The 12926-nt window shown below is 42.0% G+C and overlaps 1 protein-coding gene across 1 annotated transcript; it reads left to right on the top strand.

Moving 5' to 3' along the window:
- Positions 1-490: 490 nt before the first annotated feature.
- On the top strand, positions 491-5856 carry LOC121874174 (prostatic spermine-binding protein-like). Its single transcript, XM_042378161.1, has 2 exons — positions 491-603; positions 5484-5856. Exons 1-2 carry the CDS (start codon positions 491-493, stop codon positions 5854-5856), a joined length of 486 nt encoding a protein of 161 aa, XP_042234095.1.
- Positions 5857-12926: the final 7070 nt, after the last annotated feature.

Below are 12926 nucleotides of genomic sequence, written 5' to 3'. Positions count from 1 at the left end.
TTATACAAAACAACAGACACACGTACACAGTCCTCCAATAATACGTGTACATAATTCTGTTCACAAGGTCATTAGTGAGTCAAAACAATTTACAACTAATTACTGTGTGATTCTGAAAGGGAAAGGAATCCTAATTAAAAATAGGGCCTATGAGGTGATTATATAAGTATTCATCATCTTTATACATAATACACATGAACCTCACCAACTCATTATGCATCATTGTATACATAATTGAGTTTCTGGGAGGAGATAATCGAGTAAAGGAAAACATTCTGGTCTAAAAACGAATAAATGAATAAATTAACAGTCGCAGTCTACGAGGAAATGCGTAAAGCGGAACGTAAACAAACTGTATTTTAACGTGTGGTTGGCAGCTGTGGTGGAGTGGTTGGTAACAGTGGTCATGAAGTTGGCAACAGTGATCATGTGGTTGGCAACAGTGATCATGTGGTTGGCAACAGTGATCATGTGGTTGGCAACAGTGATCATGAAGTTGTCAACAGTGGGTGTATGGTTGGCAACACTGACCTATACAGTTGGCAACAGTGGACACAACACTAACCACAAAGACCGTGTGGTTGGCATCACTGGCAGCAGCAGGTCTGGGCTGGCAAGATAACACGAGAAATGAGAAGTGAAAACGGGCGTTGGCAACAATGGGAGAGCTGACCGGCTGGTGGCAGAGGAACAGGTGGTTGGCAACACTGGTAGAGCATCTGGGTGGAATAGTTGGCAAAAGTGTGTGGAGGGAGGTGTGGCGGGGGAATGTGTGGCAGGGGGGGGATGTGTGTGGGGGGAGGGAGGTGGTGTGGTGAGCGGGAGGTGGTGTGGTGAGAGGGAGATCACGAGCAGCAAGAGAGAGAACTGAGAAGGGGAGAGCAGCCCACCTCCACCTGGCCCAGTTGTTGACTACTTAATTCATTATTACGTTAAACAAACAAACAAACAAACACCATTAGGGCGATCTACTGAAGCGGGCTATGCGTTTGTTACACCCTCTCGCTGTCCTACTTGGCTGCACCACAAATACCTCACGTAAAACACACAATAATACCACGACTTTTAAACCACATTTACACCACACTGACATGACTCTTATTAAACCTTCACATTATCACCCCAATCTTAAACAGGTCTAATTAATTGTCAGTTTAAAATAAGACAGAATTAAGATACATTGTCTTTCATCTCTTAAGTAAGCGAGAAACAATTTATTTCTTGAAGGTGAAGAATGAACTACACCATTTAAAACCACTATTAGTATGCTTTCATTGACAAACATCACTGACAGCCGAGGCCAAAAATCCACTTGATTCATCTCTCACAGCCGACAGCACAATGACCCGTCTGTCAGCTTCCCACATATTCACAACCTCGTCACATCAGTCACACATGACCAGCACAATGTGTCGCCGGTATCTTAGACTGTGGAAGGTCAGAAGAGCTACGTCACACCTGGGGGACCCGGGACCCAGTCCTAATAGGCTACAAGCCTAATGTGCCCTAGTCCTAATGGGCCCAAAGACTAGTGTCTTAGTCCTAGTGGGCCCTAATCCTACTAAGGTTAGGTTAGGGCCTATTAGGACTTGAAATATTTGCCCAGAAGAATGTAGTAGGAGAGGAGGCCACAAGATGTACCCAGCTCGGTACACCGCCCCCGAGGCCCAGCACCCAGGCGCGTCACCTCAGTCAGTGAGGAACGAAAAATGAATTCGAAAACAATTTTATTCAAATATGATTTCATTAGAATTCAGATGTCCCCGCCTGATGCAAATTAATTAATCACTCGCCTGAAGTGAGGTAATTCTTTCCTCGTGGCGGTGAAATATATCAACAGGTTAATATTTTTTTTATTAGTATTATTTTATTATAGGAGTGTACGTGCTATAAGACCCTCATTTCACCAACACTTTAGTAATCGGCGAAATATATAAACATTTTCACGATAAAAGGATAAAATTTACCAAAGTTTAGGAAAAATTATCAGCTGATATAACCAAGCAGTTTTCCTCTATACCCTTGAAAGGAAGAAGGACACACGCGACATTATAGGCATGGCCAGGTAACTCACGCGCTGCCCTATACACAAATACGCTTTTGCTGTTCCCTTTCTGGTGTTAGGAGGAGTCTGTCTGTCTGTCCTACGTTAGAAACGGAGGACAAGACGTGTGTGTAGCGAGGCAAAGATGCAAGTGTGAGGGGCAGCCGGGATAAACAACTTGAGAGTATAGAAACAGATGGACAATTTCGGCGCCACGTGCACAATCTCGCTCAGCCAATAACACCTATTGAATTCCAAACACTCCAGCTCACATTGACCTATTGGAGTGAAGACAATAGCTAACACGTACGTAAGGTCGAGCGGACAGGGATAGCACTATGTCCCGGACAGCCTTCCTGACGGCGATAACGAAATTTCCAGCAATTCACCTGATCACAAAGGTCACCACCACTCAGAAAAGTGTTCCAGCCAGAGAAAGGAATATCACTCAATCCAATTTCAACAGATTGTCCTCAAATCACAATGCAGTGAAACCTCCACCTAATAGCCTTAACTTCAAGGTATATAATTCGTTAGATCCAGGTTTAATATCTAACGGACCACCTCGATCTAACGGACTTCCCTTTCCTGTATATAGTCCGTTAGATGGAGCTTTCACTATCTCTATCCCTCCTCTCTCCAGGTCCGCCCTCCTCAACCAACCTCTTCAGTAGTCAATGTACAGCCTGAACCTCATGTCCTGTGTAAGGTGAAAAGAAAAATCTAAATAGAGAGAGAGAGAGAGAGAGAGAGAGAAATGACCACCTTCACCCCACCAGTCTTACCATACCACCATCTCTTTACCTAACAATAATAATCTCAATAATGATGAGAGGTTAAGAGTCAATATTTGTGAAGGACGAGATTGAGACGTTTAGAAATTGCCTCTGGATACCGTATACCCGGGTCCGTCTCTCCGTGGATTTACGCAGGAAAGGCACCTAACCTAACCTAACCAAGACCATCCTCCTCCGGTTACCTGGTAGGGCTGTGTGTGTGTACCTGACCAGGACCAGTAGCCACTCCAGTAATGAACACACACACACACACACACACACACACACACACGATACTCAATAATCAACAGTGTGTGTGTATGTCCTGGCGATTACAACTGGATATTAAATTTAAACAGTCTACCTTTACAGTGACACCTCAATTTATCGAATTATATGGGGAGAAAAGTCCGTTATATTGAGGGTCCGTTATATGTGAGTTTGTGTGTCTGTGTGTTTAAAAAGAGGGTCATTTTCACCCCCTTAAACGTATCATATAAGGAGTCCATCAGTTTCTCAATCTTGAAGTTATCTCATGAAGAGGGTAGGGGGGAAGGCGAGAGGGGTAGGGAGGAAGGCGAGGAGGGAGGGAGTGGGAGGAGGGGAGGGGGAGGGAGTGAGGGAGGGAGGTGTGGATAGGGGTAGGGGAGGGAGGTGTGGGATAGGGGGTTATCTCCGAGGCACTTAACCCACCTAAGGACGGAATATTCAGAGGGTAGGGGGGAGGGGAAGAGAGGGAGGGGGAGGCGGTAGGGGGTAGGTGGGATAGGGAGTTTGGGGGTTATCTCAAGAGGGATTTAACCAACCTAAAGACCATCATTAGAGATTCAACTGCCAACTTTTACTTTCCCTCGAGGTTTCGGCGGGGAAAAAGACGGTCAACTAATCAGAAAGTCAACAGGAAGTGTCGGTCTTGCCCTACGAGTGTTGTGAAGTGTGTAGGTCCTGGTGGAGGGGGCAGGGGAGCGGTGTTGGCTGTGAGTGGAAGAGGAGGTGTGACGCTGGGATGGAGTTGGTTGTCAGTGGAAGAGGCTTGGGTAGAGTTGGCTGTCAGTGGAAGAGGCTTGGGTAGAGTTGGCTGTCAGTGGAAGAGGTTGGGATGGAGTTGCCTGTCAGTGGAAGAGGAGATGTGTCTCCTGGTTGGGGAGTTGGCTGTCAGTGAGGGCTGGGGTGGAGTTGGCTGTCAGTGGAAGAGGAGATGTGTCACTGTGGTAAAATTTTGGCTGTGAGTGGCGCAGGAAGAGTGGGGCTGAAGGGAACCGGCTGTGAGTGACAGAGGAGGAACATCCAGTAACATAAAGTTATAGCCGAGGCGGAGGCGACCCGTCCTGAGGGGGAGGGCAGAGTTCATTAGTCCTCCTCCGCCCGCCAATCGCTTCCTGCCAAACTGGATTTAAATTTCAAGGGAGGAGAAATGTCGACTTGAATTCCGAGAGCTTTTAAAGTTACATCCGCAGAATGTTGTGAGCAAGAGAAAGGCGGAGACAATGTTGTTTTGAATGTGGAGGGTATAGAACGAGAGGGCGAGGAGTGGCGATGAATGTTGATAAGGAGAATGTGGAAGGAGAATCAGTATGCTGGGTTGGTTGTTGTGTTTATCTTCGGTAATGCAAACCTTAAGATTATTTTCACCGTTTCTCTTTTGTTTCTTTTGTTTTGTAGGAGGGACAATATCCCTAAACAATCACAAGAAAGAGAAGATGAGGTTAAAACTCCGAGAAAGAAAAAACAAGACATCAAAGAATAAACTCAACGACAAAGACGAGAATAAAAGATGAAAATAATATAATATAAAAAACAATGTTATGACCGGGAAATCTTTGAAGTGTATTGGACTTACTCAAAATTTATCGCGAGGGGGCGGAGGAGAGGGTCGGAGGGGGCAGAGGAGAGGGTCGGAGGGGACAGAGAAGAGTGTTGGAGTGGGGTTGGAGGGAGGAGGGTTGGAGGAGAGGGAGGGTGGGAGGTAAGGCGATAAGGAGAGAAGAGATTGGAATTTGCAGATCTCTTAAGACTCGACAATGCCAACAGCTGGGGAGTGAGGCTCAAGTCTGCTGATAATCATAGAGAGAGAATACCTCCCTTAATTCCCATATCTACCTTAATTTTTATATTCTCCCTTAATCTTTATACTCTCCCTTATTTATCATACCTATTTTAATTATCATACCTCCCTTAATTATATAATCTCCCTTAATTATCACACTGTAGCTCCCTTTGTTATCATACTCTTTTATCTCGTGCTGAAACCCACTCAGTGATCGGTGTCTCACTAACCTCACTCACTACTAACTAATCATCAGCACTTGAGAACATGTACACTGGCCCCTAACACACACACACACGGTAGAAGAGAGTGGGTCTGGGTCTGACTGCCAACACAATCCATAGTCGGGGGCGGGAGAACTATCGTGTGATTGTTCGTTAGTCTGACAAGGACTTAGAAAAGTTCCCTCCTCCTCTGTAGAGTAAAGAAGAGAAAAGACAAAAAGGATGAACTTAGCAACACAAGAGAGGAGAGTCCTTCACGTAGGAGCATCAAGGATTAGTGTACAAGTTGGGTATACTACAGACGGCGACCACCATGCAGGGATTGTGTGGGTCCTGGTGACAAGACAGACCCAGAGTACCGAGAACACTTGCCAGGAGTTGGATTAGTACAGCAACGGCGAGGACGATGATTGTGACGACGATGATAACGACGATGGTAACGACGATGGTAACGACGATGGTGACGACGATGATAACGACGATGATAACGACGATGGTAACGACGATGGTAACGACGATGGTAACGACGATGGCAACGACGATGGTGACGACGATGATAACGACGATGATAACGACGATGGTAACGACGATGGTAACGACGATGGTGACGACGATGGTGACGATGATAACGACGATGATAACGACGATAATAACAACGATGGTGACGACGATGGTGACGACGATGGTAACGAAGATGGCGACCACGATGTTAATACCGGACTGGAGAAGACACCTTTTGGCTTTATTCTTTCAGTTCAGAGCTAAAATACCTACAAACTTTTCTATTTCATGTTTTCTCTTTTCTTTTCCTTTATTTTAGGTGCTTGTCTCCATCTTCCTTTCCTTGTAGTTACTGACCCCATGACCCAACACAAATTATTATATATACAGGTAAAGTACTTCTACCACAGCCACCAAACTCACCATAATAAAAAAAAAAGCCAAAAAAATGCAAAAATTGGCTCAAACTACCAATACATTCCTGAAATTTCAAAAACAAAAGGCAATACGAATAGTTTTCAGTAAATTTAGTAGTGTATATTGTTCAGCCTCTCTCTCTCTCTCTCTCTCTCTCTCTCTCTCTCTCTCTCTCTCTCTCTCTCTCTCATAAAAAAGGAAACTAAAGGAAAACAAAAATACTAGACAAGTTACTAATTGCTGCAGGTACAAACTATTGCTACAAATGGCTCTTCATCCCTGATAAACTAAACTAGAATCTGTACGTGAACGCCGAGAAGATCAATGAAAAAATGATTTAACCAGATAATAATTCTTACGGAGGACTGTTAATAGCATCAGGGAGACTACATACATACATTACATACATACATACATACATACATACATACATACATACATACATACATACATACATACATACAGGTACCGTCACATCCCACACACCATCTTGGGGCGGTGGGTCGTCGTTCTTTCAGCTCTGGAAATATTGGGGCGGAAACATCTTTTTCTTCCTCCTCAATAGACTGATTTTTGAGGATCGGAAACGCGATATGATTTTCAGCAGAGAACCTTCTGGATATCCTGGCAATTTTCAACACCCACCATGACACCCCTTCGCATGCCTGTTCTTACGTGTCCTTTTAAATTAAACTCGTGTAAAAAATTCATTTACAGGAGAATTTTTTAATTGTTTATTTACATGTTAAACCAATGTGAACTTGACGCTTTTACTGGGTCCTGTCTGTCTGTTCATACATCTTGAACCTATTTCTCACATGAATCACACAAGATTTATGCCGTTTGCGTCAACACAGACCACCCGCCCCCAGTTTGATTTGTGTCCTCAGCGTTTATTAGTTGAATGTGACGTCCGCTGTACCATCAGTCTTCACGAAGCTGTGACCCATAAATCAGGTGCTGGGGGACGTTGCTTGCTACTGTGTTGGGACAAGAGAGCGTCACACTAACAGATGCAGACGCTTCAGAAACAAAACTGCCGCGTGTTCCAGTCCGCGTCACAGTAGACTTATTTGTAAAACTATATTTATAAACAGGGAACAATTATATTGATATTGTTTTATATCTTATTGAATTAACATGGATGTATGCAACATAGACCTTATGATGGAGCGACGGTGACAGTGGGCAGTGTGGATGACGGTGACAGTGGGCAGTGTGGATGACGGTGACAGTGGGCAGTGTGGATGACGGTGACAGTGGGCAGTGTGGATGACGGTGACAGTGGGCAGTGTGGATGCAGCATTATGGAAACTTATTCTTTTCCCGGACCACAAGGAGGTAGTGTACTCGCCCGCCTTCACTTCCCTCAACTGTGAAGTCAAGGTGCCCTTTCACAACTGGGTAACCTGGTGGTGCCCTGAGATGAACCAACCTACTCCTAAAGATATGAGGACACTGCTGTATCCACTCGGCCTCCACTAAATAATTACTGGCCATGTTAATATACTGCACTGCCACTTTAATAGCAGTAATAAACAACAGCAGTTCTTCTTGAGTGGCTACCCGTAATGTTCCATAATTTACATTTATAACCAATACAAAACGTTGAATACAGGCTGACTCAGTTATTTTGTGAAATGAGTGGTCCTCTATTTCAGCAATATCATGAATTGGTTGGAATTTTTACCCATTCCATGTTAAATGACTGAGAGTCACAGCCATACGCTAAACGGCTGAATGTTTTTAGCAATATTCGTAATGACTGATTACACCGATTGACTGTCACATATACCGTGTGTAGCGAGGCAGAGTGCGTTTGTCATGTTATGGTGAAGCTGTAAGTGGGATTAACATGTAGGCTTCCCACACCCCTGCCGCCATCAATCAACTTTATACGTCACCAACAGCCGCACAGTCACCAGGGAGCAGCCTGTTATTACTCTATGATACAGGGACCCACAAGCTCACCTCACACAACACAAAGCCCAATACAAATGAAATTCATATCCAATCAGTAAAACATCGGTCTAGTGCTCGGGGCCAAACTAAACCCTGACAACAGAACCGGTCCTCAATTTCAGTGTTAAAACCAAGGGTCTAGTTAGGTTATATTCCAGGTTCTAATCCGGAAATTAACACAATGAGTATATTACTGTAGAAACACGTCACGGCTACCTGCGGTGTAATTGTCAGCACGTTCGCCTCGCAAGCGAGCGGACCCAGGTTCGATCCCCGGGCAGGGTGAAACTATGGGGAAGTTTCTTTACGCCATTTGCCTCTGTCTACCCAGCAGTAATTGGGAATCTGGATGTTAATCGATTTGCGGATCGTGTTCCGGGGTAATGGTTAGCCAGTGCAGTTGGCGAGTTGACCGGTCATGGAACTCGTTAATTCAGGGTGTGGTTGTTGTGTTGGCGACAGCTTCTACACCTTAAGCATATTCACGCTATGGTGACCCTTGGGTCGGCCATCCTCGTTACACGAGGGGCAACCATTATTTTATTAAACACACACACACACACACACACACACATACTTAGTGATCTATTCTCACGAGGTCATTGTATTGTATTGACCAATCAGACCGCTCGTTATAGTTACCAGGTGTCGATGGTCTTATTAAAATCGCAATATACGACTAACTACCGTCCATGGACGTCAGATCCCTGTTAGTAAACATATTCAATGAAAACCATGATGTTGAAAATATTATGTAAATTACATGGGTAATTTACCTTTTACATAACTTTTCATTATTAAACTTTATGTCATTTGGTCATTTGGCAGAGATCGAGCCGTATGTGTTGGGCCACACCTGTTGTCCAGTGATGAAGGGCCCCCAGTGTGCCCTCCACCAGCCTTTGTTTACGTGTGTCAGCTGACCAACTCCACCCAATTTAAGCCTATATATATATATATATATATATATATATATATATATATATATATATATATATATATATATATATATATATATATATATATATAGAGAGAGAGAGAGAGAGTTTGTGTGACTTAATTTTGTAAGTATTCAAAGAGACAAATTCCGGAAGATTTAATTAACTGTGAATGAAAAACTTTATAATTTGTGTTAAAAGAAAACAAAAAGAACAGACTCTCTAGTGAAATAATTTATTTTATTATATATATATATATATATATATATATATATATATATATATATATATATATATATTTGTTTTGTTTTGTAGGAAATTTGCTTTAGAAGGTCAATATTGAACCAACTATCTTATCCAACACAGAATTCATCGTCATTGACTTATTATCATTATTATTATTATTATTATTATTATTATTATTATTATTATTATTATTATTATTCTATGATAATCATCATTATCCGTCCTTTACCTTCGTTTAATAGAGTTGATGATTTACAGCTTGGCAAAAAACTACTTCAAACAAGCCACAACACGGCACCTAATTAGCCATCTGGTTTTATTAATCAAATTCTCCGAAAAAAAATCACATCAAATTTCCTCAACATAGATTCAGTGAGAGATGTGCCAGACCCGTTCACTCATTTACTCACACTGTCCACATTAATAACTACTAAACATCATTTGACAGTACTGAAGAAAATTACGAGAGAGCATACTAGAAGAAAATTGACTTAGAAAATGATCTTAACTATTGTAAAAGATAAACATAGTTTTTTATTGTTGTGGAATCTACAAAGACGAGTACCGTGGTCATATCTGAGGGTTGGCGACCACAGTCCTCCACTCTAAACGTTCTCCTGCCGTTTTTTCCAATCCTCCAAGGTTTTGTATCTCTCTGGGGGCCCAGTTTTTAATTTAATTCATTCATCCTCGTCTTTGCCTTCACCTGGCCCTCCTACCTTCAACTTTACCAATCAATATTTCTGTGAGTGTTCCCCCATCCCTAATTATATGACCAAAGTATCTTATTTTTATTTTTCTGTACTGTACATTTCAATTACTTATCTTGAAGTTTTTGCCAACCTTAGCATTTCTTACTTTGTTTTCCTGTCAGTGTAGCTTATTCTTAACATTCGGCTATAACAACATTACAAAGGCCCCTAACCTCTTTTTGGTGTCTGCTGAAAGTGTCCACGCTTCTGACCCATAAATCAGTCCTTGCCATAAAAAGCCTTATTCTGAAACTGAAGTGAAATTCCCTTTTCATTAGGTCTTTTAGATTATTAAATGTTGTTTTTGCTTAACCTATTGTTGTTTTGATTTCTTCCATACATCTACCACTACAGCTAATGTTACTTCCCAAATTAAAAAAAATTCCACTTGTTTAAATTCCCTGTTACCTACCATAATTTGTATTTTAAGATTCATTTACAATTTGAACACAACATTAATTTAGTCTTTACAGCATCAATATGGAACCAGTTTTTTTAATACCTCTTCACTATCCGAGAAAAGAGCAGTATCATCTGCTGCCATATGGCGCCTAATCACAAAATTTGTGACCAAGTCCCAGGTTGCTCATCTGACTGACTTTCTGCCTCACGTACACACAATTACGGGGCTCATTTGTTTCTCGTACTTTAATAACACAACAAAAATATCGTTTTTCCATTTCTGTATTTATTTATGGTGCATTTTTCGCCCCCCCCCAGGTCCCGATGTGGGTCGGCTGGGTTAATTCCCTTAAAAAATGTTATATTAATAATATCAAAAGACTTTGAACATATATGAATCTACGGACATCACCACCCATATTTCGTTAGGTTACTCTTCAATAATTTTGTTTTCATTATCTCTTTTGGGAAGCACAGATCATAAAAATATATACAAAAATAAAATTATATGGAATTTAAGAGATAAAACAAACACACTATATAAGGTGTACATGTGAGAGTATAAGGAAATAAAACATATTCAGTCAACTAGCTGCGGGGGAACATGTCTCCCGCCACTACAAAAACAGCCTGGGCCAAAAGTAAACAAAATAAGTAAGAAATATATGATAACTAGACACTTCACAGATATTATTGAGTTTAATCCACACACTAAGTATCGTCGAAATCCATTACTAATAGTTCAAGTTTGAAAATCACAAAAAATACCAGCACAGACAGGCAGACGGACGGTACGAACACTCTACACCTCCCCTCCACGACGGAAAGCAAAACTTCATAATATTAACGACAATTAAGGAATAGTCTAAATAAAAAGATAAAAAAATACTGAAGATTCAACAGATAACACACATAACTAACCTACAACAGTTACCTCGCTTAAACGGGAAAGTTATCAGGAGTGTAACTGCATTGCGGCGCCTCAATTACTTAAGGCAGGAGACAGGACGTGAGGGGCGGGGTGACACAGTACTCCAAGACAATGAGGTCAACACTATGAGAGCCAGAGGTCAGTGGGTCGGCCTCTTACCGCTGTTAAGTGCTGTGTAATAAAGCTTTAATTGGTCCTCAAAGAACTCATAAAAAACGTAATTTCTTTTAATACGATACTTTACTACTACTACTATTACTACTACTACGACTACTACTACTACTAAATAGATTAATAAACAAAAACTTAGGTAAAAAAAAATAAGCAAAAATCCCACACACCAAATGTTTAACGCAAAAATTCAATATACTGTATTTTATAAAACGGATTTTTTCAACACACACACACACACACACACACACACACACACACACACACACACACACACGCAGTATAATTAACAGCTAACATCATACTTGGTATCCTCACAGTGCCTTCATATCAATAAAGTGAGGGGCCGCTATTCTGTGCCACATTATTAAGTGTGTTAGGTTAGGTTAGGTTAGGTTAGTTCACCCGGGGCGCTTCTCAGGGCTTCCGGAATTTTGGACCCTGAGTGGGATTCAAACTGCCCTTGAATCCCTTCCTCCTTGTGCTCCTCCATCTCATCTTCATCTTCCTTCTCCTCCTCCATCAATTCTTCCTCCTCCTCCATCTATTCTTCCTCCTTCATCTCCTCCAGATCTTTCTTTATCTTCCATCTCCAACTATCCCTTCTTCTTCCGCCTCCTCCTGCTTCTCCTTCCTCTTCTTCTTTCTCCTCCATCTCTTCCTTCCACTCCTTTCTCTTTCAATTCTTTTTCCTTCTCCTTCAGTTCTTTCTCCTCTTCCTTCTTTCTTTTCTTTCTCATCCGGCTCTTCTTCCTCTCCCTCCTTCCCCAGCTCTACCCCCCTTCTTCCTCCCCTCCTCTCCCTCCTTCCCCCTCCTCCTCCTCTTCCTGTTACTTGTTACTCGACAGTTTTATGGAATATCAGATTAGAACTCTTGCTTTACCTCCTTTAGTATGTCTGTCTATCTGTCTATCGCTCTGTCTGTCTGTCTGTCAATCTGTCTGTCTGTCTGTCGCTCTGTCTGTCTGTCTGTCTGTCTGTCTGTCAATCTGTCTGTCTGTCTGTCTGTCTGTCTGTCTGTCTGTCTGTCAATCTGTCTGTCTGTCGCTCTGTCTATCTGTCGCTCTGTCTGTCTGCCTGTCTGTCTTAACATTACCCCAGATAGAGCACTGTATAACGAGACAACGAGTCACACTAGAACATGTCACCAGAGCTCTAATCAGTTTTATAGAGCTTTAAATAAAGACTCTACATACTCTATACCATTATTTCCAGAACATAACCTGGATAATGGGTGATAGCGAGCCGCATATGTCTAACCTAACCTAACCTAACCTAACCTAACCAAGTTCGACAATTTACAGTATGGAAATCTGAATTCGCTTCCAGGTTTTAACTTATTTTTCATATATAACGAATACACTGTGAATACATACCTCTCTTATATGGGGGTTTCACATCTAACGGACCCTCGATATAAAGGACTTTTCTCTATATATAGTTCGTTAAATAAAGGTTTCACTGTAAAGGGGTCCAGGGTCAATATGTTTATAAGCGGTAAGAGGAGGCGTAAGA

Source organism: Homarus americanus, unplaced genomic scaffold (genome assembly GCF_018991925.1).
Source record: "Homarus americanus isolate GMGI-L3 unplaced genomic scaffold, GMGI_Hamer_2.0 scaffold49667, whole genome shotgun sequence".
NCBI lineage: Eukaryota > Metazoa > Arthropoda > Malacostraca > Decapoda > Nephropidae > Homarus > Homarus americanus.
This window is presented reverse-complemented; position numbering and strand designations above follow the sequence as displayed.